This window comes from Streptopelia decaocto (genome assembly GCF_964273445.1).
Source record: "Streptopelia decaocto genome assembly, chromosome: 7".
NCBI classification, from domain to species: Eukaryota; Metazoa; Chordata; class Aves; order Columbiformes; family Columbidae; genus Streptopelia; species Streptopelia decaocto.
The window spans coordinates 19,243,784-19,270,367 of NC_138661.1; the positions used below are offsets into that span (position 1 = coordinate 19,243,784).

The window sequence follows — 26,584 nt, forward strand, 5'->3', positions numbered from 1 at the left end:
TGAAAGCATATGCAAGTTCATTGGCACTGGTAGTACTTCAGGAAGTTATTCGTAAGCAGTTGATCTGATTCTAGAAAGTTAACATATATATATATATATATATATGTGTGTATATATATATATATATATATATACACACCTTCACTAAAATCAATCAGTCAGTCTTTTGTTAGATGTCACGTTTGTACCAGTGCAGAGAACAGATTATAGATTCTTCTAATTTATTTTATCATCTTACAAATTCTAAATTATATATATATATAAGATGTTACTCAATATTAGAACAGTATGCTTATTTAAAAACACTCTATGTTTTAAAGATTCTTGTGTGGTATGCCTTTGTCTTGCATACTAAATGTACATAAGATGCTTTCTCAGCAAATGAATAATTTATTTTGAGATAGTCTTTCAGAGGGACACATTAAAGTTGTGTGGATTGATGTCAGAAACTGAGGTTAAATAACAGGCTTGAGGTTAAATAACAGGCACCCTGTTAAAACTATTGCACGCCTATGTCATTTGGCTGAACGCTAATTAAATATAGATGGAAACAATATAATGAACTTAAATGAATGGTTTTAAGCTGGTATCATGTACCAACACATTAAGTCACACAGTAGTTTTCTCCTACTGCTTAGTTTAGTCATGGATTTGAAAGGTAACTGTCCACAGGTAACCACCACAATGAGTGGTGTATAGACAACTGGTTTTAATTTTTTTACACTAATATGGCTTTTTTTAAACAATTTGATGGAAATTTTTAGATAGAAAGATTGAATTTCTCAATTTCTCTACTGTAGAATTAGTGACACCAGCCTTAAATGTTTGCAACCCATTTCCTTGCTATGCAGTATATATTGGCAGAGGCAATATCTTAGAGTAAGTGCTCAACATATGTGTTGCTTTGCATGTTAGCATCTATGTCCTGAATTGTATCTAGGAATAGAAAGGAGGCTTTGGAGTTCTTATTGAACTGGTTTGATGTCTCTGTTCTCCGTATTACTCAGTAGTAGTCAGTTGCGTCTGAAGTTTCCATATGATCTTTCAACCTTGGGTCTAGTTATAGCTAAATACAGTCATGTATTTTAGGAATTGCATAGTCAGAGTTAGTGTGGTGGGTTTTATGTAAACAAATGCATTGAGGTAAATTAACACTTGATTTTTGTCCCTTGGTGGAAAGGTAAGTTCAGCAGCAACAGAAAACCTGAGACTGCCTCACTATTGGAACCTTCTTGGATACAAGCAGTGGCAAAATATTCATACAGTAGAGACCATCTTTTTCAAGTCCTTCTTCTACTTCTCTAACTTTCAGTTATAATTTCTGGTAGATCTGGGCATTTATTTCTTTGTTTGCTCTCCTTTTTTTTTTTTTTTTTTTCAAATTTGAGGCAAAACAGATGTGATTGTGAGGTCCCTTCCAATCCCTAACATTCTGTAATACCAGCTGGTTACACTGGAAAAATGTTAAATATCCTACATTCTGAGAAAACTGGTGGTGAATTTGAGATGTTATTTCCAGAATTTTCCTGTTCATTAGAAAGTGTAAGGAAAATTTGTGATAGAAGTATACAGTCGATATGTCGAATTTTGTAACTTTTAAGATGGAAGACTTCGATCTCCACGTTTTATTTTGATTCGGGAGCACAATCTATCTTTGTTGCTTACATTATTCAATTGTATCAAACAAAGTCAATGCAACTGTTTGCCTCTCATTACTGCTAAAAGGCTCTTGGCCATCAAGAACCAAATTACGTTAAAGATATTTTGAGGATGAAGGATTAAGAGAAGCTTGAATACCCTGAAGTTGATTTGCATTAACAATATTGAGAGTTTCTAAAAGGAAGGATTCAGTGGAAAATTATGACTGGACAGACTACCAGAGTAAAGAATCTGTCTTTTCTCCAGTAAGCGTGGGCGTAACAAATGATGAGTAGCTAAGCTCAGGTTCTTCTGATACTTACAGTCGCCATTAACAAGGGACCTTTTTTCTAGTTTTCATCCAGTTCTTCTATTCCAATGGCACATGGTCTGAAATGAGGATGTCCTATTGCATTTCAAGAGATTGAACAAGCACAACATCTGCCAAATCTCCTTGACAACAAGTATGTCCTTTTCAACATAAGGATATTCTGTGAAATGGAAAACAGATTAGTCCTGGATCCACTTGATCTTCAGAATATTCAGCCAGCTTCCCACATCACCAAATGTCTGTTTCTGTTTTTAATGCTGACTAATTAAATCATGGATTTTGGAAGGAGTTAATTAGAGAAAAGAAAATAATTCTATTATCAAGGTTGCTTTCCTAAAAGAGCTTTAAAAGACTTAAACATGCCAGAACTTGGGCAGAATTTGGTGTATGGTACAAAGTGAGCCAAAAATCCTTAAGCCTTTTATTTGCTCAATGATGCTAAAAGGTTAATGCAGTAAAACAGACAGACAGACACACACAGAGAAACAAACACAATTTGGGTTGTGTTTTTAGAAATCTCTAGGCTCTTAAAGAAACAGAAAGAGGATTTTCAGGATGTTGGAGATAATGGGAGTTAGCCTTCTAATCTGCTTATGACTTAAAAATTCCACTACAATTCTGTTTAGGCATGTACTACTCCTGAAAATACAGCTTGTCTTAAAAGTCAGTACCCTGAGGATGGAAGTGACATGTCAAAAAATTTGAGTTCTGTCTTTCTAGTCTTTCGGTTTTGATTGTTGTTTGGCATTCTAGTAATAATAAATTGGTTTGTGTGTGTGAAAGCTGTTTTTTTTTTTTTGATTGTTTCTCAACTTGAAAAATTACATCCTTGTTACCTGATGCTAGAGAAGTAAACACAGTTCATATTTCATTATGATCAGTCCATTGTGATATTTTCTTTAATTACAATTTAAGAAGAAAAAGCAGTTGGGTAGGAGAGAATTGTCATTAGTACCTGGGAATTTTCACAAGCCACAATACTAGATGTTAGTTTGTTCTGTAAGTGTGCAGCTTTATTCTCCCCCAAAAGTCAACCCTTTGCAAATTGCTTTCACTTTAGGGGTTAATGTGCTTCATTGCTGTAAAATCCAGACTCCAAATCAAAGAAACTATTGGAACTTTACTTTTGCTTCTTTAAGGAACTGAAATTTCAGAATAATATTATAGAACATATATTTATGTTATTCATGGTTCTACCTTCTCTTTGGACAGGACTTACAGAGACAGATTCTTTTTTCCATTGTTTTTAATGCTTTCCTGTTTTCTTTTGTCATAGCTGAATATGAAATGTTTTCAATAAATATAGAACTTTTTTTTTAACTTTCTCAGGGGCTCGTTAGACAAAGTTGCCATTCAAGAGAGTTGGTTACTGAAATGCATGAGCTGCTTTCGAAAATAAGATTAGTGAGTTGTGTAGGTACTTTTTAAAAAAAGTGTGTATGCTATTTAGAGAATATATCATGATTACATCAAATATAGTGGCTATGTGGTTGCAGTATCTATGTTAATACTAGATATATTATCCTTGCCTCTTTGCTATCCTGAAGAAAACTGAAGTGAGTGAAAATGTGTTAGGTTTTGTTTTCCTATATCTGCCTTAAAGAAAGAGCTTATGTTGTATATTTTTGAATGGTGTAAAGTGATCACTGTTTTCCTTCTATTTTGCTTCTAAACTTAAATTTTAAATCAATCTTCCTTAGCTTAAAATGTAAAAAAAAAATCCAGATGTTTTTTGCCTGGTTGTGTAGAAGCTGAGTAATAGCAACAAAGGCCCTGATCCAGGCCTAGAGGAGCTTGGTGGAAGTCTTCTTATTGATGTTTGTGAGAGCTGGACCAGGCCCTGAGGCAAGAGGATGGATATGAAAGTAAACTCCTTTTAGGGATAAAAACCAGCATCACTACGATCATCATCATCATCAGCATGAATGCAGTATTGCAACAATTATCTTACTGTTCATCACTGAATGTGAATTCTGCTCATTTTGAGTTTATTTCCATTTCTGAATCTTTCATATTTAAAGGTTGTATGAGTTGCATATGTTCGTGCTATTTTCAACAGCACAACAGGTAGGAAGGCAGGAGGACAATCAATACCATCACGGACAAGAATTTCACTTCCCATATTGGCATCTCGGAACTGTGTGTATTGTTAAAAATAACTTTCTTCTTTCTTTAGGCAGGAATTTTCAGCATGAATGCATGTGAAGAGGGGTTTGCCACTGGTGGCAGGGATGGCTGTGTTCGCTTGTGGGACTTGAATTTCAAACCAATTACTGTGATTGATCTCAGGGAAACAGACCAGGGATATAAAGGTAAAAAGAAATTTGTTATGATTGATATACCAATAACGTGGGAAATTTACCAGTGTTTTGAACAAGAAAAGACTTTGAAGAACCAAAAATGTTGTTTCATATATGTTACTGTGAACCATTAGCTAGATAAGAAATTTGAAGGAAACGTAGTCTTTCAAAGTTATAGTAAAACATACTATGAAGTTGTAGACACAGATTTTTTTTTTCTTTTAAATCAATAAAATGCACATCTTTTTGATAGTGCAGCAGTTTTTAACAAGGAACAGTAATGCTGCAAGAGAACTTGGAAGAAACAGTGAAATCTACAATGTAAAACAGCAGAGTACAGGAATTGCATTTGCTAGTTATCCACATTTTCATCAGAACTATTTGGAAATATTATACAGTTTGGTAGTATGCAGAACCCTGCTTACATATACCTCTGAATTCAATTACAGTCCAATTCATGCTAAAATTTTACATCTAGCAATCTATAGCATGTTTTGTCAGTGTTCTAGAGGTTGTTGCTTTAGTGAGTCAGAAAAGATGACAAACATAGACTAAAACACTGACGTTACTTACAATATTGCTTTTGTTGCAATTTATATTTCTTTGCCCTAAGTCACTTTGTTATTTTCTAATATCTTGCCAAGATAATCTGATGGCAGTCAGGTATTCAGGGTCAATAAATAAGTAATTATGAGTTTAATCTTTGAATTCTGCAATTGACTTGGCGTTCCCACTGAGATTGTGAAATACTGCAACAAGATGGCATACGTTGCATACTTCAGTCTCAGATCAAGAGTGAGTAGGTGCATATTTATACTTCTCTTGCTTCACAGGAAGATCATTTTTTTTCTATGCAACACATTTTAAAATCCACTGCTTACCTGAATTTTTGATAATTATTTTGGTTTCTGTCATGTCTGACAGACATTTGAAATTATTAAAATGAACAGAATTCATTATTTCTAAATATAATAATTACTGTTATTCTGTTAAAATTCTTAATTAATGTTTCACAGTAATGTATTTATAATAAAACTTGTCCCTCTGAGTTAGAAAGATTGATCTAGCTTATAATACATCTAATACCTTAATACATTTTTCAAGAAAAAATATGTTCATATTCAACCAAACTTTCTGTCTTTCAGAACCTTATTAACCAATCTAGTGTTCTTAAAATCTACTTACCAAACATATTTGGAGTGTCTCCTAAATGAATTTGTACATTATCAAATGCATTTTGAAATGAAACTTTTCTGCTGTTGTGTCTCATGTTCAGAACACAACTAATATTGGTGCATCTCTCATATCTGCTATCCGTAATTTGTATTTCTTTTTTCAAAACAATTTACTTGTCAGTACCTTCCCTGTCCTCCTTATAGCATTGTATTTAACTGTAGCCCCTTGAAGTCTGTAACAAAAATAGACCTTTTTTTTCATTTTAGCAACAAGGACAAATACCTAGTGTAGCAGTGACCACTGTTGTAAAATTGTGGAACACTTGTTATGATATTTTCAGTTTCCTCCTGATTTTTTTTTTTTTTCTTCTAGCATAGAAGCGTGTCTGGCTTCAGTATAACTCTGGTGGTAAACACAGGCACCTTTGCACTGTTAAAATATCCTGTAATTTGAAGAGCATAGTTGATACCAATAACATGATATTTGCCAAGGAAGTTACTCCAAAGAGAAAGTGGTGATTTGTCATTGCTTTAAAGATCAGTCCTGATTTGGGAAAGATATAATTGGGGCAGGTGGAAGAGAAAGGGAGACTGTTGGCACATAAATTTTGTCACAAGAAATTTTGACTTGTAGATTGACTCAGCTGCTGTTTCTCAGCTCTGTTGCATGTAGTTGAAAGCTGCATTTCCTTCCCCATTTCATTCTTTCAAACTTCTCCACTTAGATTGTCTCCTTTGCTTTTGATGGAACAGACTTTTGCATGAACTCTTTTTTGGTTCTTCTTGATCAGTTATGTAAACTCCATCCTCATCTTTTTGACTTGTCAAATGCCCATGACAGAGCTAATAGCTTTTTTAAAATCCTATCTTTAATAAGTGCAGTTTTCTGAATCTTTTCTATTGTCTTTTGCTTCAGTGATTTATTTTTTCTCACTGTATCCTTTTGAGGAATATGTTTATGACCTGTCCTTCTGGTAGTTTTACTAATTGTATTTTCTGTTGCCTTACCTCCTGGTAATTTTATCTGGGAACATGAATTCAAGTTCTGTGTCCCTGTGAGTGGCTCACAGAGCAATTAGTTGAGTCTAAATGTATCTCCAGATAGTCAAATTGGTTTTCAAAATGTGCCACTCCACCACAACAAGTTCCAAATTACTAAAACAGATGTCTTAATCATCCTGCATCAAAGATTCTGGTTGTATCTTTCTTTATATTTTTATCACTGTAAATAATATAGCCATTCAGTGTCTAGTTTATAGGGCTGAATGGTAAAGGTGATTACATTCACCAGGGAAGCACAATAGGAATAAATCTGTAAAGCAAAGCTGTTGGTGCAGGGGTTAGAGCAGCACAATGTGAGTGCACGTGGAGGGGTGTTGGAGAGGCGTTAGCTCTGCTCTGGTTCAGTGGGCCAAGCATTGTGTTGCAGTTGGATGCACTGAGCGCACTCCTGGAGCACATCTTTCAGTTCTGTTTCATGTGGAGGGAGGCTGATTTGGGCATTTGAAGCTTTCTTGGAAGTTTCTTGAAGCTGGCTTGGAAGCTATTTGTGCATTTGTGCTATCTTGGAAGGCAAAGCATGGTGAGCTTTGGTTGGAAAGCTTGCTTTTTCAGAATTGAAACACTGGTGCAAATGCACCAGGCTGCCCTGCTAACCCACTCTTTCACCGTTTCTCAGTGTTTTGTTTTTTTTTTTCCAGTGTAAATTTAATAACATAAAGCTCTTCTCTCTACATAGTTCAAATAAACTCATACCATTAAAATATTCCTTTTTCTCATCTGATAGATAAAATTTTGTCTCACATTATTTTTTCAAAGATCAGTCTTGAGCTACTCTTCACAAAAGTCACTGTTTAGGCAAAGTGAATTAAGTTAAGCATTGCTGTGATCTGGTTATCTACATCTGAAATTGGCAAAATTGAGTTGCATTATCAGAATATAATAAATACCTGTTTTAAAAGGTGCATTTTCCTTAAATTAAGCACATTAAGGCTGAGTTCTCGGTGTACAACTGTCCTAACTTTGATTTTATGGTTCCCAACCTTATCCAGAAAGAAGTGTAACCTGAGAGTGCTTAAGTCCACTGTAAGCCTGGGAACTAATTCAGTTGTTAGAAATGCATGTTAAATTCCATCATAAACCCTTTTCAGCTCTTTAGATGTTGTTTCAATTTGATTTATTTTCTATTTAGTGAAAAAAATAGTTCCAGATACTATTAAGATGTTACAAAGATTTGCTTTAGGGGAGCATCTCAGAAACAAGCTGGGGAGAATGAGGCTCTCTGTCTTACATGTAATGCATGTTCCACTGATGCTTCTGTCACTTATATAATTTAGGTTCGTCTAGCTAGTACTGAGGTTCATGGTTTGATCTGAAACTGTAACTTATATTGTCTGCTACCTTTGTTGTAATTTAAAGACACTAAATGCATAATTTCAGATGCAAATGTCAGTTTTATCTTTCTCCATCAGAGATCTTGTAGTACAAGAATTGACTACATGTCCTTTATTAAAACAAGGCCCCCATTTTATTTTAGGATGTCTATAATACTAAGCTTGAAAAGTTGATGTTCAAAGGACAGTGTGTGTTATACAGAATAGGTAAAAAGAGTAAATGGAGGAATGAGAGGAGGTAGATGGCTATTTCCTGGCATTTTCTTGCTTTCATGTTTTGTCATGTGCTACATTACCTTTGTTTCATAAATGCTCAGGATGTATCTCTCAGTGACAATCTTTTCCACAGGTCTGTCTGTAAGAAGTGTTTGCTGGAGAGGAGACCATATACTCGTCGGGACACAAGATAGTGAAATTTTTGAAATTGTGGTGCATGAGCGTAATAAGCCTTTCCTGATAATGCAGGGGCATTGTGAAGGAGAGCTGTGGGCTCTGGCTGTCCATCCTACAAAACCGCTCGCAATGACTGGAAGCGATGATCGATCTGTCAGGTTAAATCTTGTTTGTTTGCTTAACTGTGTACGGTTTTATACAAACAGCTCATTTTGTAGATAATCTAACGATAATGTGTACGTTTTAAAGGTATTGAATTGTGGCATTGAAGTACTTCTGAACCAGTTAAGTTATGAATTAAATTAGAGCTCTCCAATAATAAAATATAGTGCAAATGTATATTTCACAAAAATGAAATTTACAAAATATGAACAAATTTCATTTTAACCTAACATTAAACACTGATACACAAGTTCCTTGTGTTTCCTTTTCAGGCATTATATTAGGTATTCACAGTTTACAATTTAAAAAATTGTAATAAAAACTTATAATTTTTACTCTTAACATAGTCACTTTTTCATATGCTAAGAATTAACTTTTAGTTTGGGAGTTTCATCAAACAATGCATGCATAGTAAATAGAATCTGTATTCTGTGAAAATGCAGTAAATTATTCCCTCTTACCAGTTCTTTTTTTTTTTTTTTTGACAAAAACACCTTTTCTCATCTTTCATAGGAATTAAATGTCTTGGCATTTTTTTAAATATCTTAAGTGTAACGTGGTTGAGCAAAACAGTAGTTGAATTATAAATATTAAAATTCTGCTCTAGAATTCCAGATATATCTTCTAAGTGATAGATACTGTAATGTATCTTGAGTAAAAACTTACATTTTATAATATTATCTCATTATATGTAAGGAGTTACGAATAATGACTTCCTAATATGAAGGAATATGTTTACAAAGTTTCTTCTTGGCTAAAATGAGTAAGAAAATTGTGGAATTTTCACAGAGTGGTCTGAAAGTATGTATTGCCATATGTTGTCATTCTTTTTATATTCAGAAAGTCAAACAAAATTGATCTACCCCTGCATTTTCTCATTAGATATTTTCTCACTATTTTAAATATAAGAATATTCTTTACCATGTGCAAAACTCTTCTGTTTTAGATTTTCCTTGTGTAAAATTATTTTAAAACACGACACTACCATGTCCAGTGTTCTGTGGAAATGGCAGACTTCGTGCTATCTATGACACAGCTCCAAAGCACTCTTTACATTTGTAATTGCTACTTTATTTTAGAATTTGGAGTTTAATAGACCATGCTCTGATTGCCCGCTGTAATATGGAGGAACCCATTCGCTGTGCCGCAGTTAGTACTGATGGAATCCATCTCGCTCTCGGAATGAAGGATGGCTCTTTCACTGTGCTTCGAGTCAGGTATGTTACAAAAATTAAGGATATGTTATTAACTATTTCAAGCATGTTATCTAATTGCTTTTATAAATCATATGTATGTTGACACTGTAGTGACCATACATGAGGAGGTCACTTCCGTTTCTGTTTTAAGTTACTGATCTTGAGGTTACTCAGGTTTTTCAAATCCGTATGCTATGATGGAAGAGACTTTATGTAACAACACATTTGAAAAAGTATATTAGTCTATTTGCAAGCAAAGCCAGTGTTCTAGGAAGCGTTTGACTTTAGATTGTAGCTTTATTAATTATTCTTGAATTATTAAGAAACAAATTTTCATTACTTCCTAAATTGTTTCCATGTGTTGGAATGCTGCTGTCAGCACATCACACATACAAAACCAGTGCTGTCTGGTTGCTGTGATCCCACAGTTCTAAAGGGAAAACGAGATCTGTGTCTCATGTCAGTGAGGTTTTCTTCCTTGAGTGAATAAAGATCTGGTAATCTGCCTGATTAATTGTTTTTGTGAACCCAGCTTGAACAGTTCCTTTTGTTCACTGTGTCTTAGCACATTGCAGCACTTTCTTAGGTCAATGTTCCCTTCTCTCTTTTTTTTTTTTTTTTGGCCATGCAGCCCTCCCCAGCCCTAAAATAGCAGTGTCGGATTTGCACATAAAGTTCACTTCATCATCTCACAATTTTATCTGTTTTTTAAAAGTGGGAACGTGTCAGTATGATAAGGCTCTTCTGTACTTATGATGTGCTTTCTTTCATACTACAGAGATATGACTGAGGTTGTTCATATCAAAGACAGGAAAGAAGCTATTCATGAACTGAAATATTCACCAGATGGGAATTTCCTAGCCGTTGGTTCTAATGACAGCTCTGTGGATATATATGGTGTTGTTCAGCGATACAAGAAAGTTGGGGAATGTATCGGATCTTTAAGTTTCATCACCCATATGGATTGGTCTTCAGACAGTAAATACTTACAGACCAATGATGGCAATGGGAAGAGACTTTTTTACAGGATGCCAAGTAAGATTCTGAATTGCCTTTATGATATTCGTTACTTAATACAGAAAGAATGTGTAGTAGTTTTGGAAAATAGCAAAATATAGATCCTGGTTCAAGACATTGGGTTATAGGAATTTTTTTTTCTAAGTTTGTATAAATATTTGCTATATTTGAATAAGTGCAGCATTTTCTTGCAAAGTTACTTCAATGTTTTACCCTTAGATGTTGACTCTTCTTTATAATCATATTTTCGTGGTAGAGATGCTGGCTTATATTTATTTTATTTCTCAAAACTAAATATTTGCTCCCACTTTTTTAGAAAAAGAAGAATATTGCATTCCAGTTCAATTTTGCAATAGCTTAATAGCTTTGTACTTACTGTGCTTGGATATTAAGTGGATTATCATTTGCTTGTGCTGTATGTTTTCTAAAATGTGTGGAAAAATCAATGTATTGCTTGTCTCATTTTCGAGAACTATGTTTGCAACAGAACTGAGGAATTCAACACAGAAGAGCTTTTACAGTGATAAATTTGTAATAGATAAGAGACAATCAGAACGCATATGAATTTGGAAGTATAATGGGATTACGTAACTGTAGAGAAAATAAAAGTACCTGATACAAGGATGCCAGAATGTTAGTGATTACTCACTGAAAACAAAAGAAATGTTGAAGCAGTGATACAGAAATGATTCAATCATGCAGCCTTCTGGACAGTCTACTGATAACACCAGTTCAAATGTGCCTTTTTTATGGCAGGGGAGTATTAAAGAAAACCAGTGCATTACATAATATTAAAATATACATTTCAGATTCAAAGTTTGTGACAACCCTGTTATTGTAAGTATTTTCAAGACAACACTGCCCTGAAAACTAGACTTAACTGTCCCATACTCTTGAAGCAGTTTCCATCAAGACAATTCCTTCTACAGAGGACATATACATATAGTGCCTTTGTTTTAAAGCTTCTGATTTAAGTAGTCCTGATTATAATATGTCAAGGGCAGCGCTTGTCACAATGTTTGACTTGTTTCTGCTGTGTGTACACATTCTTTACATGACATCATTCCATATTTTTCCCACTTATTGTATTTATGGTATTATCATCACCACTTAGTATATTGTCCCTCCATTTGTTATGCAATATTTATTGTTTGCATTGTACTTGGGGCTTTTTATGATTCTCTTTGCTGAAGCATCTGATTCATTCTATGTACAAGTTTGATTTTGTGCATTGAATGAGACTGAAGAAATATAAGAAAAAGACTGTAACAAATATGTACACACAGGAGGAGCAATGTGAGGTTAGTTAGGCAGCTTTCAGCCTGGAGTTTCTTGGTATATTAGAATGTGAGATTGCGAAAGCTTGTTTATTAAAGAAGTTTAGCAAAGTCAGTGAAGTTAGAGGACTCTCCTAAATATTTTAAAAGAATGATCAGAAGCATATAAGACTTGAAATTCTACTATAAATGAGTAAGGAACTTACAGTTGCCTAATACAAGATCTGTAGGACTTAGTCATGGATAAAACCATTATTAGTAGTCATCGTTTACATGGATTAGTGATGGAAAGAGATTACAAGGTAAACCTTCTCAAAGGGTGCAGTTACTTCGTCAGAGCTGAAGGATCTTCAAACAGGGCACTTGAGCACTTGAGTTCTTTTCCAGTTTTTGGAGGGGTATATAGCAGTTAAAATTTGCCTATAGTGTGATGTTTTTTAAGGCTTCATTTGTGATTGATTTTCAGTTTTGCTTTATCTTTTCTCTGTGGCTGTTCTTTACTCTGTTTATTCCAGTGCACCTGAATTCTCCCTTGCCCTGTCCCCCTGTTGAAAACTGACCTCCTTACAGTTCTGGGGGCTGCTCACCCCTACATCTCTTCCCCTCCCACTGCTCAGAATCCTATAACAATAAGAAAATAGGAAAAAAAAAAACTAGCCCAGTTACCTTCAGTGTTGTTACCACTGAAGAGTGAGAGGCGAATTGTTGGCAGCGTCCTGCTCAGGTTCTGCAGCTGCATTCTGTCTGACTTTTACATTTGTTTGCATTCTTCTTTGGCTGCTCCCGCGCTGCTTCTGGCTGTTCCTGAAGACACAGTATTTATTAAATGGACCTTTGCTCTGACTCAGTGCTTAAGCTCTTATATGAAACTTTGTGGGACTGGAACAGTCTTATTATAGATAAAACTGATGTGAAATAATGTAACAAGGATCTAAGTGTAAAATTGGTATTTTCAGTAATTTACAGGGGCTGGATCTAAATGAGTTCTTCATTTTTTGCTCTAAATAATCCAGGTTTCTAGAATAGTTAAGCAAGAGAATTTTTCCAAACTTTATGTTAGAATGACTACATGGGGGTCTTTTATAAACATTTAAAAATTAACACAGCCTCAGGCAGATATCAAGAAATAATAAAAACTGTAAAGTACCAAAACCATGATCTTCGTTTCAGTAGTCTTGAGAAGCCTTGCTACTGATGCTGTTGGTCATAATAGAAGATATCAAATCAGGACAGTTTTAGTATATCTATTGTTAATTCTGTCTAAGTTGGATTTGATTTCTGGAGAATTTTAAAAAATTAAACATTCTTTAAAATTGCACAAGTGAATATTGTAAAATAGCTTTTTATTTTTGTTCTTAGGTGGAAAAGAAGTAACAAACAAGGAGGAATTAAAAGGCATTCAGTGGGCATCATGGACCTGTGTTTCTGGTGTTGAAGTGAATGGAATCTGGCCCAAATATTCAGATATAAATGACATAAATTCCGTGGATGCAAATTTTATTGGGCAGGTTATGGTTACAGCTGATGATTATGGAATAGTAAAGCTCTTTCGATACCCATGTCTAAGAAAAGGTAGTACCTCTAAGTTCCATTATAAACTTATATTTTTGAATTTTGGTTATTCAAGAAAAAGGTTTTAGAAAACTGGGTGTTTGAAAATTATACAAATGGCCAATATGTATTCTTAAAAGTTTAGTTTGAGATCAGAGATGGGAAGCCACAATAGGCTGGTATATTGACAACTGCAAGAGTAACAGTATTTTATTTGCATTTTGAATAGAATAGCCAAAAATTTTACATATATTTTATTTTTTAAAATATATATAATTTCATGAGGTGATGCAATATCTACCCTTTTCTGAGATACGTATCTTTAAGTATTTCACAGTGTTCTTTAAGTAATTTTCTTACTTCCTCCAGATCTTTAAAGGAGATTTGGACCAGGAGCTAGAAAAAATAACTTTACTAAATGATTAGAGACTATAAATAAATTAGTAGTGAATTGGTCCCGTAGTTGGAGTATGCTACTGTATGTTACTTGAAGATTAAAAACTTTTCCAACACATTTTTCCTCAAAATTTTACTAGCAACAAGTACAAATCTCATGTGAAATTTTCAAAACTGAAGCATAAAGCAAGGTATATAATTTTCAAGTTCACTGTTAAGGACTGAGTGAAGAGGGGAACATCTTTTTAGATGAGAAAGACTTCATTTTGTCAGAGCTCTTTGAAGAACTCCCTTCTAGACACCATTCAAGTTTAACCGTAACAATCTGTCAACGGCAGAGATCTCTGTCTTCAAGCTGGTAACATGATGATCAGAGAAAGCTGTGAAATGTTCCCTGGCTTTTAAGAAGAGTCCTCTTAACCTAAAACTTTGCCAGGGAACTAGGTCAAAAATCTTATGTTTTGAAAGGAGAAACAAAAACTTGCACTGTTGTATCACTGCAATTTGCAGCATTGCATGTTTGATGCTGGCTACAACTGCATGATCTTTGTGATGGGACTTAGGATGTCTTTGAGCAGTCATGTTCTTAAAGATTTTTTTGACTGACATTTGTCCATAGTTTTCTCAATTGTTTTTGTAAAAGGTGATATTAAAACCCACGACATTTCAAACTTTCCAGTTTTATTTTTGAAGCGACAAGCCTACTATTGGTACCTGAGGTAATCCAAAAATATGTTATTGAAAACAGTTTTCTGTCCATTTGAAGAAGACTGAATTTATTCCCTTTTTATTGCCTATTTTACACTAGAATCTGTATAATGGAGTGCTGTTAGGAACTTCTTTTTAGTAACTGATCCAATGATTGTGTTGTAATTATGTAGTAGTCAGTAAAACATGGAACTTGTAGTTATACTACTGCTACTAATGGTGTGAGTCTGTGAATTGCTTGAAGTGCTTAGCACTCAAATTACACAAACAGTGGGAACCAGTGCTATAAAACACGTGGCGGTGTTTTCACAGAGCTAAATATACATCACTTAACATTTAAATAAGTGCATCTTCTCAATGCAGAAATAATTGGCAAAATCTCGGCTTGTAAAAAGTAAAATTAATACAATAAAATTTTACAAAGTCTTCTTTTAGTACACCTCATACAGCACTGTCATATGTCTTTCTTTATATTTGACTTGCTAAAGATATATCCTGCAATCCAAATTTAAAAATATATCTTAAAGACAGATTGAAATTTGAGAATGCTGCAAAAGTTGCTGCTCTTAATGAAAATGTCACTAGTAGTTAGAGTATCTTAGTTAAACTATTAATTTCTCTGTGTTTTCTAAGTTGCTTTTGAAACATTTATTCCACATATATTGAAAGTTACTTTTATTCTTGTTCTAGGAGCAAAGTTTAAAAAATATCTGGGTCATTCTGCTCACGTGACAAATGTCAGATGGTCACATGATCACCAGTGGGTTGTTTCCATTGGGGGAGCTGATCATTCTGTCTTTCAGTGGAAGTTTGTCCCTGATCGGAAGCTGAAGGATTCTCTTCATATAGCACCCCAAGGTAAGTAAATTTTTAAAAAACAAAGGGTAGGAGAAGGGGAGGCTGGAAGAGAAGTAAAATTCTTTTGTCCAGGTATAGAAATAAAAATTCAGAATTGTCAATTGTAGTTCTTTAAACTGCAGCTGCCTGAAGTACCTGATAGCATTGCCTAATACTTGTCTATACCCTGTATGCTTAGTTTAGCAAGTTTGTGGAAAAAAATTCACCACCGCATTCCTTGCGCCAAGGGAAAATTTGAAAGTTTGGATCGTAGATATGAATTAATGAATTCTGTGCATATCATCCTTTACTAAATTGACCACTACTGGATGCCCAGACATCACTGGAAAAAAAAATACGTACTCGTTTGATTAAGATTTTGAAGTATTTAGGCAATAATTTAAGCTTTTTGTGTGTATGTTTCGTGTTTGTTTTGTTGTTGTTGTTGCTTTTTAAAGCAGACTATAGGTGTTTAATATTTGGAAAAAAAGTAGATCATGTTTCCACCAGTGACTAATACAGCGATTGTTCTCATGACTGAGTTTCCCAAAATGAAACAATTAACTGAGTACCTCACTTGGAAATTCCTAAAGGAATGTAGAGTCCTTTGGGGAAATATATATATATATAGAGAGAGAGAGTTACAATGAAATGGACTGTTTCAGCCTCTGTTTGCTAAGATCAGGTGAAGATGTGTCAGTGTGGACTAAGCTAATGGAGAAATGCTGATTCATTGATGGCCTTTGTGTCAAATGCAGAAAGAAGCAATAGGTTCTCTTTATCTTCTTGATGGAGCCTCCAAAAAGCCTTTAACTGGTTTGATCCTTCGTTATATGAATTCATTTTCAACTAATTATTTCTTGATAATTATCCTGTTACTGGCTTTTCTAACTCTTTGATCTGCCACCTTTGTCAGTAACAATGTTGTTTTTCTATAGATCACTGATAAAAATGTTAAATACTTTAACTCCAAGGATGGCTCTTTATTGCATGTTTCTAGAAACATTTCTTACTGCGGGGTGATTCTGTCTTTGCAATTACATTTTGAGATCTTTCAAAATCCATTTGTGTTCTAGCTTGATTTTGTGTCTGGTTTCTTAATCAAAAAATGTGCAACATTCAGTCATAGGTTGCAGAGAGATCCAAATATGCTACCATTTATCAGCCGGGACATTCTTTTCAATTTCTGTTGGAATTAAACTCTGTGCTACAACATCGTCTGGCTTTCCTGAGATGTAAAACATAAACATTAAATGATTACTTTTTTTCCTCCACAGTCACCGAAAATTTTACCACTTCCTTCCCATATACGATTTTTTTTTCCCAATCTACCTTACATCAATGGCTCACCTAACCATAAGTTTCTCATTGAAATCCTTTACTTCTCTTGTTTGTTTTCTGCAAGTCTTAGTTTCTCCTTTATGCTTGTTCCTTCATTCTCTTCTTTCTTCCTTTTCTCCTAACATTAATGTTGTTTAAATAATTTTAATGAATGAAAAATAACTTGCTCCCAAAACAAACAAAACAAATATAATATTTCCAATTTGGCTTATTTCTACTGTATCATAAGAATTGATCCTGTCAGCCTGTCAGTTATTAGCAGTTTATGTTGTAGTTGATCTAAGCATTGCTTATCAAATTAGAAACGTCAAGCAGTTATTATAGTTTAAACACTTCCTGCTCTGTGATTTAGGTTGCTTTATTTTCTGTTTCTGTTTCCTTGGTGGCAGAGAGTCTGGTTGATTCTAATAGTGATGAATCAGATTCTGATCAATCTGATGTTCCAGAGCTGGACTCTGAAATTGAGCAAGAGACCCAGATCACCTATCGTCGACAGGTAAAGGTTTTCATTTGGATGGTGGTTGGAATGCTTCCCAGCGTTTTAGTTGATATTTTATGAAGACCTGTTGAAATCTGACAACTGGGGAAACTGAGAGCTGAGCAGGAACGGACCCAAACCTTTAGAATTGTTATTACCAATTATCAAAATATTAAGGTACAGTAGAGGAAAAAAAAAAAGTTATTACATGTGTTCCTAGCAGGTTCTGCTAGAGTCCTGGTTGTAATTTAAAAACCAGTTACACTATACAATAACTAGCTACAATTATTTGAGGGTTTTTTTCAGCGATGTCAGTATAACACTTTTGTGGGTGATAACTGTGGCTGAATTCTCAGAAATGTGCTTTTCTTGTGAATCTCTATTTATAAGTGTGCTCTTTCTTAAAGGTTTACAAAGAAGATCTACTTCAACTCAAAGAGCAATGCAAAGAAAAAAGAAAAAGTGCAGCTTCTAAGAGACGAGAGCGAGCTCCGGGGAACAGTATAAGATTACATTTTGTTCATGGGTATGAAAAGTAGGATTCTTTAAAATATACAAGCAGGCTGTACGAAATCATATTTTGTTTTGTAGATTGGTGTTTATAATTTAATAATCTGATGAAAGACTTTTAGGTCAGTTGCTTTGTGATTTACTGTTTTATTTGGTTCTGTAAAAATAAATTTACACTAAATTAATAGAAAGCTTTGATGCCATGCTGGACTAATTCTGAACATGAATTCTGAAGTGAATTTGCACTGAAAATTCAGCTGATACTTATTATTGGAATATCACCCATATTTTCCAGTATCTAGAAAGTAATAGTTTTCTTTGGTGTGTTATTTTGGAAGCTATGAGAGAAACTTAGCGTAGTTGAAGATGACTGGGTTTGCTACTAAGTGGTGTTGCTATCAATGTTTTATTTAAAAAAAAAAGAAAGTATAAGGTCTTTGTTTGTACCTAATCTGAAACAGTTTACACATTCCTCTGTTAGTTCAGGAATTAAATTTAATTCTTAACAGGTCCAGTAAGTGTGTTAAAATGCAGTTTCATTCTTTTTGGTGGTAATTTGAGTAACAAAATGATTTTCAGATGCATCCTTGAAATCTTATGATTTCGTCTTTAGGATTGATAGTCTCCCATAACTCTTCATAAGTGAAGACATTTTCATCAGGACAAAGGTGTGGAGTTTTAAAGAAAACTGGCAGTAGATGTTAGTACATTAGAATAATTATCAGAAATATAAATTCCCTTGATAAAAAGTAAAACCAAATCCCTTATTAAGTTAACTGTTGGAAATCAGGTAATACTGTGTTTTCCTTTCAAAAGATACTTCTTTGCAGAAGTACAGCTTCTTTTTAGAGACGACTAAATGCACCGATAAGTTGCAGATACTGTCTGTCTTTATAATGACACAAAGAGTTTTAGAAGGCCTCCACTTGGAGTGCGTAATAAGTTATTTGGCTAGGAACAGTTAATCATTCAACTCAGCAATTTTGTCTGTAGAAGACATGGAGTCTGATGAATAGCTTTGGAAATAATGGCAGCTGGGAAACTAGCTAGAGAGTTGGTTTTTTTATATTTCTATTTTTGGCTCTCCAGAATTTTCAGTTGAAGATTTTTATATCTGTGTAGAAATGCATTAAGGTGGCTAGCTGTATATAGTCTTTAAAATTTGGTCTAAGAATCAAACCAAATGATCCTGAAGAAGATGTAGCACAAGCAAGGGCCCTGGATCTTTGGGATTATTGTTATTTCCTTCACAACAGAAGTGAAGCTTGACCAGAATATCCAGGAATGACCAGAAGTAGAATGTCCAGTTGAGTTCTGTCTGGTTACCCAATGGGCATCAAGGAAACTAATGAAGAATCCATGCTGAACAACAGATTTTTCTCAATGTCCAGGCTGTTAACTTTAAAGTGATCCACATCCAAGTGAGTAATAGGCATATTCTCTGATTCAGGAAGTCTGCTTTGCTTCATCTTTCTTTAGCTGCAATGGAAATGTCTTGGATGTTCCTTGAAAGTATGAAAAGTGGTGCTTTTTTGAACTAGGGGAGTAGGAAGCTCTTTTCCTTTCTTTGTTTTTGAGCATGTTGGATTTGTGTTTTGAATTTGTCACCTGCCTTGTAAGATGAACTTCTAAAAATCCTGCAAGAAATCTTTTAAAACTCTGGCTAATTTCTGTTTTGGAAGGGAATAAAAAAATAGTGCCGAGTATGTGAGCCAGCCACTGACTAATATGAATGAGAAGGCAACTTGTATTAACAGGTTAATCTTTAAGTGGATCTTTCTCTGAGATCTGATGCAATCATGGTCAGAAATATATTAAAGTGCTGTGCTAGCTTGGCCTCTTTTCAACTATTCCTGTATTTTCTTTCTGCCATGTCTTTGACAGTGGTGGTGGTTCAGAAACATAAAAAAGAGATATCTTTTGAGATATTCAGAGGAACTCCTTTCTCAGACTCAGTGCTTGTAAGACTTTCTTTTTGCTGCCAGGGAATAAGGATGCAAATATAATATTTATGTCCTGTATTCTCTCAAATCTGTGCTGCTGAAATCACAAGAATGAAATTTTTTATAATATTAAAAGGATTTAAGCAAAATGTAGTTTGAGGTTCAGGATATTCATTGAACCGACCTTATCATAAGATGGAATTTGATTATAGTTTCAAGATGACATGGGATTTCTCATGTTATTAAATGAGAGTCTTGTGACACCTTGCATGGATTCCTACCAGACGGCTACAAATACCATCGGAAGCGAGCAGGCTATGAGTGGACCCTGTTGAGAAAACACTATTGCCATATGGAAATAAAAAAAAACCAAAACCAAAACAACAACAAAAAAAATCACTGCCTTTATGCTAAAGACTCTGACTTCAACCATGTTTATTTTGACATGGATTCTTCTGAAGGTTTTTGTAGTAGGGTTGCACTACATTCAGAAATTTCCCATATATACTTTGAAGAGTAACATAAACATTTTGAAACCCTTACAGCATCAAACTATGGACATTGACTCTTTTCCGAGAGAGGACACTGCTTGTGAAGTTACCTCTTAGTTGGCTATGGATGTGTAGCTTGCAACTGTGGGTAGGATCAAGGTTCGGGTTAAAGAATTTACAATTGTGCGCCTAAAAGTAGGTGGTTTTATGCGTGTATCTAAACTTCTGTCACAGTCAGTGGCAGCTGAGTCAGTAGTCAGTGGAGCATAAGGAGTGATTTGGCTCAAGTAAAATTCAGTTCTGACTGGCTGCTTGACTGAGTAACCCTGCAGGTTCCATTGACTGTATTGACCAGAACACTGTTGATTAAAATATAGATGTTAATGTATCTGACACACATGTGAACGCCTATGTTTACATGTCTTATTCTCAAAGTAAATCCAGTCTCTGCTCTTCATGACCTTGGTCATGGCAAAATTGTTTTCCTACATAGCGTTGAACTAGCTATCTTCTTAAAGTTACTGTCATATTAACTTGAATCAGTCCTGGATAGATGGTTTGAATACCTGTTGCTGAAGACCACTTGAAAAAATCAAATACTGCTGAGTGCAGTGTTATGTTTATTGTGCCGCCTTATATATTATCCAGTAACTATGATGCAGAGCTTGCTTGCATTAGCATTCAGTTTCTAGTTGCTAATCAACATGCCTTGTTTCTTTTTGTGTTGTTGTTTTTTGTTTTTTTTTTTCTGAGATTAGCTAATAACTTCAGTTCTCAATTGGTTTAATAATATGGGCATGTAAGTATTTTGGAACTGTGTAGCATATTCTCAGGGAATGATCTTTTACACTGAAACATGCTTCTTTTCATTTTTGCTTGGACTGTCTAAGCCCATCACTTTATCCCTCTGGTGAAACACACCTATGTAGTCAGGGAGTCAGTAAACTGGCACGTGGGAAAGACCAGATGTGTTTAACTCGGTTACAAAATATCTTTGTTTGCACTGCTTGATACTTTGCAAAACAAGTTTTATTTTAATTGTAAAACACTGATTGTACACCCTTTTTTTTTCTATAACTGGAGGAAGTGAACTAAAATCCAAACTGTGATATATGGCATTAACATATTCAGTTTCACGATGCTTAACCTAGGGTATATAGGTAATTGTTACAAGAACTGGGAAAATCCTCAGTTTCTGGGTTTCAGGTGGAAGGATCTGAGACTCTTTTGCTGTCTTAGTGCTTTTTACAAGTGACTGCAAAGCTTCTAAGAAATGGACCAATGTCCAGTATTTCTACAGCATTATTTCTTTCATCGTATGTATTTTCATAGCTGCTTTTCAAAATATTATCATTTAGAGAGAATATTCAGTGTTTTTATATTATTCTACCCTTGCAAAAGAAATCCAGTCGTTTTAAAGGAGCACAGTGCCGAGTGAAGCACAGAAGTACGATACCTGTGCCACGATAGTCCATATATCTTCTTTGGCACCTGTACAGTCCCTGCCCCTCACAGAATGTTGTCGTGCCTTTGAACTGTTGATGTTCCATACTGTGATAGGTTATTTTTGTTTTATTTCTTCATAGTTACCGTAGGTCATTGTATATTATGTCCCTTTTACAACTAGTGGCTGGACATCAAAGAAGGAAGCAGCCAGGCAGGGCAAGCAGGCTGCACCTTGGGTCAGGCAGAAATCACCTTCAAAACATCCGTATGTGTTGCTGCAGGGGGAAGGGTGTGGGTGGAGGAAGAGTGAAGCATGGTTGAGGAGTATGGACCTCTGTTGTGAGTGTACATTGTTGGCCACTTTGAGAAGAGCAGGGAGCAGACATATAGCTGAGCCTCAGACCTAATGCAAATAGAGGTGTTTTTCTAGAGATCTTGAAGGGACAGTAAGTCAGGAGATGCTGAAAAGTTTCTGGACTGGGATCAAACATGAATTTAAGAACCTGCCTGTGAGTACCAGTCTAAACAGCGGGTAGGAAGGGAGACTTGCATGCAAGCCTTTATTTCTGTGCTGTCACACTTTTGCTGTTTACTTTGAAGTTTACTTTGCTTGTTTGTATCTAATGAGACCCAGCTTCGGACTTCACAGTATCACAGACACTACAAAACTGGGAACAGTAGGGTGCACCAGGTGGCTGTACTGCCCTCGAGAGGGACCTGGGCAGGGAGGAATCTCAAAACTTCAGAAAGGGGAAATGCAGCGCTTTGCATCTGGGGAGAGATGGACCTGGACCATCTGATGGTCTGTTTAAAAACTTTGTGAGATGATTTTAGCAATTTTTCTCTAATCACATATGATCTGAAAGAAGTACCTTTGCACATAGTGTAGATGAGCCAACAGAAGCACAGCGTGTTCAAACCTGCTTCAGGTATGTGCCGTGATATTTACCAGTAATGCATAGGTCTAGTATTTGTGAACATACATCCATGGCTGGAGTTTTCAGAATAGTATCCATTAAGGTAAAGTTGATCAGCTGTCTTAAAGATTCATTGCTTGACCAGTGGAAATGGTTGCACTGTGTACATAGGGAAACCTATATATAATTTTATGAAAAAGTTTTCTACCTGGACTGCATAATTTCTGTGTCATTTAAACCTTTGAAGTGTCTCATAGGCAGTAATTGTCTTAATGCTATCCCATTTATTTTGTGTATGACAATTGTTGATATTTGTACAGATGCATCTTTGTCTTGGTGATAAAGACCTGCACTGTTGCAAAAAGATCCTGCTTTGGTTTTCTTCTTAAAACTAATATAATTTGTTCTGATGATACATGCTTTTTATTAAGTAAATAAATTAATATCATAACAGACATTGGAGGTTTCTGTTAGCTTGCAGTTGCTGATGATGAAAGCTTAGTTATTTTGTTTGCCAAGAATGAATGGCTGATCATCTTCAGGGCTTCTTTTCAACTACTTCAATCAGAAGTTGGGTGCAAAAATATTTAAGTAGAGCATTATGATCCCTAAATAAAGATAACTCATGGCCAATTCAAATGTATTCAAGTGTCATTCCCTTCCTATAAATTTAGCTATATATTTAGAAATATAACCAGACTTTGCCTGCATCTTTGTAAAATAATTACAAAGTTGATGTAATGAAGATCAGTAAGAACAAGGAACAGAAAAGGGTTAGCCAAGGAATTAATAGCACATAAACGGGATATATCAGGAGTATATAGAGTATTTTTTATATCAGAAGAAAGGAAGGAATTAATTAAAGTTATGCACTTCTAAGCGTTACCTCCATTGACTGCTAAGGATAGCATTATGAAAACACTAATTTAAAACTTGCTTGTTTGTTTAATCTTTTTTAGGTTTCTTGGCCTCTTAAATTATTTCTGAGAGTAGCACCTTGCCTTTTTGAAAATGCCACCGTTGCTTTTTATGGTTTACTGAATCTTAATCACAGCTGGGAAGAAAGGTGTACGCTGTGATAGTGCAGACAGGCCTCAGCTGGGAATTGACCTACTCATGCCAGTTGCTGTACCAGTACAGAAAGGAGACAGGTTTTCCTTCAAAAGAGAAACTGATCTGGAAGAAAATTTGTGCATTTGTTTTCTGTTAGCAAGTTTCCAGAAACTTTCAGTTTTATTACGTAATATCTGTGTTGTCCACATTCTTGTGGAAACATTTGCTGCCTGAGTTTTGAGCACTGAGAGATAGAAAATGTCCAAAGTGTTTGTTTTGACCGTTTCATTTAATTACATGTTGCATGCCCGAATTCTCCATGTGATCTGGAAAAATTACTAGCTATTACTTCCTCTTCTATACTATTTGTGGAGAGTTAACTATTAAATAGCAGCCACTTTCAAACTAATGCTAATAGTACTGATGTTTGAATAGTAAATGAAATTGGTAAATTGGTGTTTCTTTGGGAAAATATGTTAATAATCTTAAACCACCAAAACAGTAATTGGTAAGTCATCTGAGTTCTTACTTGTGCTACATGTGTCTTGCATAGTTTTATCTCAAAGTTTCAGTTCATATCGTTATGACCTTGATGAACAAACTTCGTTTTCTTTAATTAGTTACAGAGGTTACGACTGTCGAAGCAATTTATTTTACACTCAGACGGGTGAAATTGTATACCATGTCGCAGCAGTGGGAGTGGTGTACAATCGACAGCAGAACACACAGCGCTTTTATCTAGGTCATGATGATGACATTCTTTGCCTTGCTATCCATCCCTTAAAGGACTATGTGGCAACAGGCCAGGTAGGATGTGTGTTTATCTGCAATAAGAATCTGAAGTTGTTACTGCTGAATTTAGAAAAGCCTGTTTTGGAGGAAGGAAGTCCAGCCTTTGGTTATTCAGGTGAAAGACTGCATTTCTGTTGCAGATGGAATCTTGTTAAAAACTCCCAATATACATGTTTTTTCCAGTTCTTTATATTAATTCTGATGAGTCTTTAATTGATAGGTTTTTTTGAACCTATTTTTTATTTAAGAATAGGTTAATATTTTTTATTCATCATTATGTTGCTTCTTCATAACAAGTGGAGAAAATGCACAATTAAAATGCATTTTTTTAGTATTTTAGTTGTGAAGTTAGATATGTTACTATTACATTCATGTATTAAATATAACATGAAATTAGTTGTTATTATGTTCTGGCATTTCAGTTTCATGCATTATGGTTTCGGTTATTGCCTATGGCCAAACTATTTACTGTTTGTACATGCAACATGGGTATGGACTTTGCTGAAGTATTTAAAATAGTTCATTTTATCTTTCACCAGACAGAATTTTTAGGTAAATTTTATTTCACTCCTGTTTTCTGACAAACATATTTTTCCATAATGTTTATATACCAGGACTTGGAATATTTGAATTGATGTTTCAAGGGTTTAAAATTATTATTTATGTTATTATTATTATTATTAATAATGATAAGAATAATCATCATTATTATTGTTGTTATATAATAAAATGGAGAACATGTGAACTGCAATTTCTAACAGAAATAAACTTTTGCTTCTAGTGCCCTTAATTTGTGTAAAATTGTTTGAGGTTAACATAAATCTGCAGGTCAGTTTAGAGATTAAATACCTAAATTTAGGAATTGATTCTATTTAATTTTGGAGTAGTAAAGACTATGAATAAAAATGTGTCTGGATTTACTATATTGTAAAATAGCTTATACTATCAACAGAAAGATGCACTCCACTATATACTGGTTTATATATATATATATACTATGTTTTGATGTATACTGCATTACCTGCAGAAATTAGATAACGCAGTAATCAAATAGCCCGTTCAACACTGGTTCAGATTATCATAATAGTGGATGATACCAAAAGCAAATGTCACCTATAAAGTTTGTGAGGAAAAAAAAAAAAAAGACATTGATGCTCCTTTTCTTCAGTCCTGCCCCTGGTCTTAAACACAAGACAATGTTGTTCTGGTTTTGCAGCCTCTTCTTGTGTAGTGAGGTGCAAAACCTTTGGAATAGCAAATAATATTGTAAGTATTGGCTAATAATACTTGTATATAGCTGAAAAGAATAAGCTATATTCGATTTCTTACCAAGTTCTAGTTACCTGGATTAGTGTCATTCTAGTGGAGATGACTCCACTGGTGTCAGTGACTTAGAATCTGACATGTGGGCATTTGAAATGACACCAGAAAGCAACAGAAGCCACCTTGATTTCTCAAACGTTAAAGTAGTTTACATACTAGCAATAAAAATAACATTTTATTTTTAGACAGGGAATGATTGATAGAGAATTGATGGAATAAATTTGCCACAGTGCAATCAATGAAGGTTGTTGTTGTTTTGTTGTGTTGTTTTTTTTTTTGGTTAGAGAACTCTATTGTAAGGTTAGTTAATTGTCATTAATGTCCCTAAGTTCTCTGGGGGGAAGAATGAGCCAGCTGGGGAATGGTATTTGTAAAGCAGGCAAAGGAATAATATGTTGCTAGTCAAACAGGTAATACTAGGAAAAATTTATCACTGTAAATTTTTTCAAATACTTCTTAAAGCGTTTGCCAATATTTTACTTTTAAACAACTGTGTGAAGTAACTGAGACGTGAAGAAAAATGGTTATAAATATGTATACTTTCAGGTTGGTCGAGATTCCTCAATACACATTTGGGATACAGAAACAATAAAACCACTCTCAGTGTTAAAGGGCTATCACCAATACGGTGTTTGCGCTGTTGATTTTTCAGGTAATAAGTATTTATTTGTTTATTTATATACAATTTTGCCTTTATGTATGAAAATACAAGCCGATCAGTTCTAATGAGGAATTTGGAATTCCTTTACACCAAAGATTTTGTATTGAAAATATTCTCCAATGATCAATGTCAAATGAGACTGTCTTAAAGCAAGCGTTCACTAAAAAGAGCCGTGGAGTCCTGCGCATCAGGAAAGGCATGAACAGGTTCTGTGCCATTTAGTAGCTGAGCTGATCACTTTGGAATTTCATTTGG

The 26,584-nt window shown here is 34.7% G+C and overlaps 1 protein-coding gene across 2 annotated transcripts in view; it reads left to right on the top strand.

Moving 5' to 3' along the window:
- EML5 (EMAP like 5) overlaps positions 1-26,584 on the top strand; it is a gene marked incomplete at both ends in the record, with an annotated part of 112,455 nt that overhangs the window by 34,044 nt on the left and 51,827 nt on the right. For both annotated transcript variants that reach the window (XM_082058071.1, XM_082058072.1), the window contains 10 exons: positions 4,146-4,281; positions 8,187-8,388; positions 9,472-9,609; positions 10,367-10,623; positions 13,242-13,454; positions 15,228-15,395; positions 17,105-17,211; positions 17,601-17,719; positions 24,174-24,360; positions 26,215-26,320. In XM_082058071.1, coding sequence (XP_081914197.1) covers positions 4,146-4,281; positions 8,187-8,388; positions 9,472-9,609; positions 10,367-10,623; positions 13,242-13,454; positions 15,228-15,395; positions 17,105-17,211; positions 17,601-17,719; positions 24,174-24,360; positions 26,215-26,320 — 1,633 coding nt within the window. The remainder of the gene's footprint in view (positions 1-4,145; positions 4,282-8,186; positions 8,389-9,471; positions 9,610-10,366; positions 10,624-13,241; positions 13,455-15,227; positions 15,396-17,104; positions 17,212-17,600; positions 17,720-24,173; positions 24,361-26,214; positions 26,321-26,584) is intronic.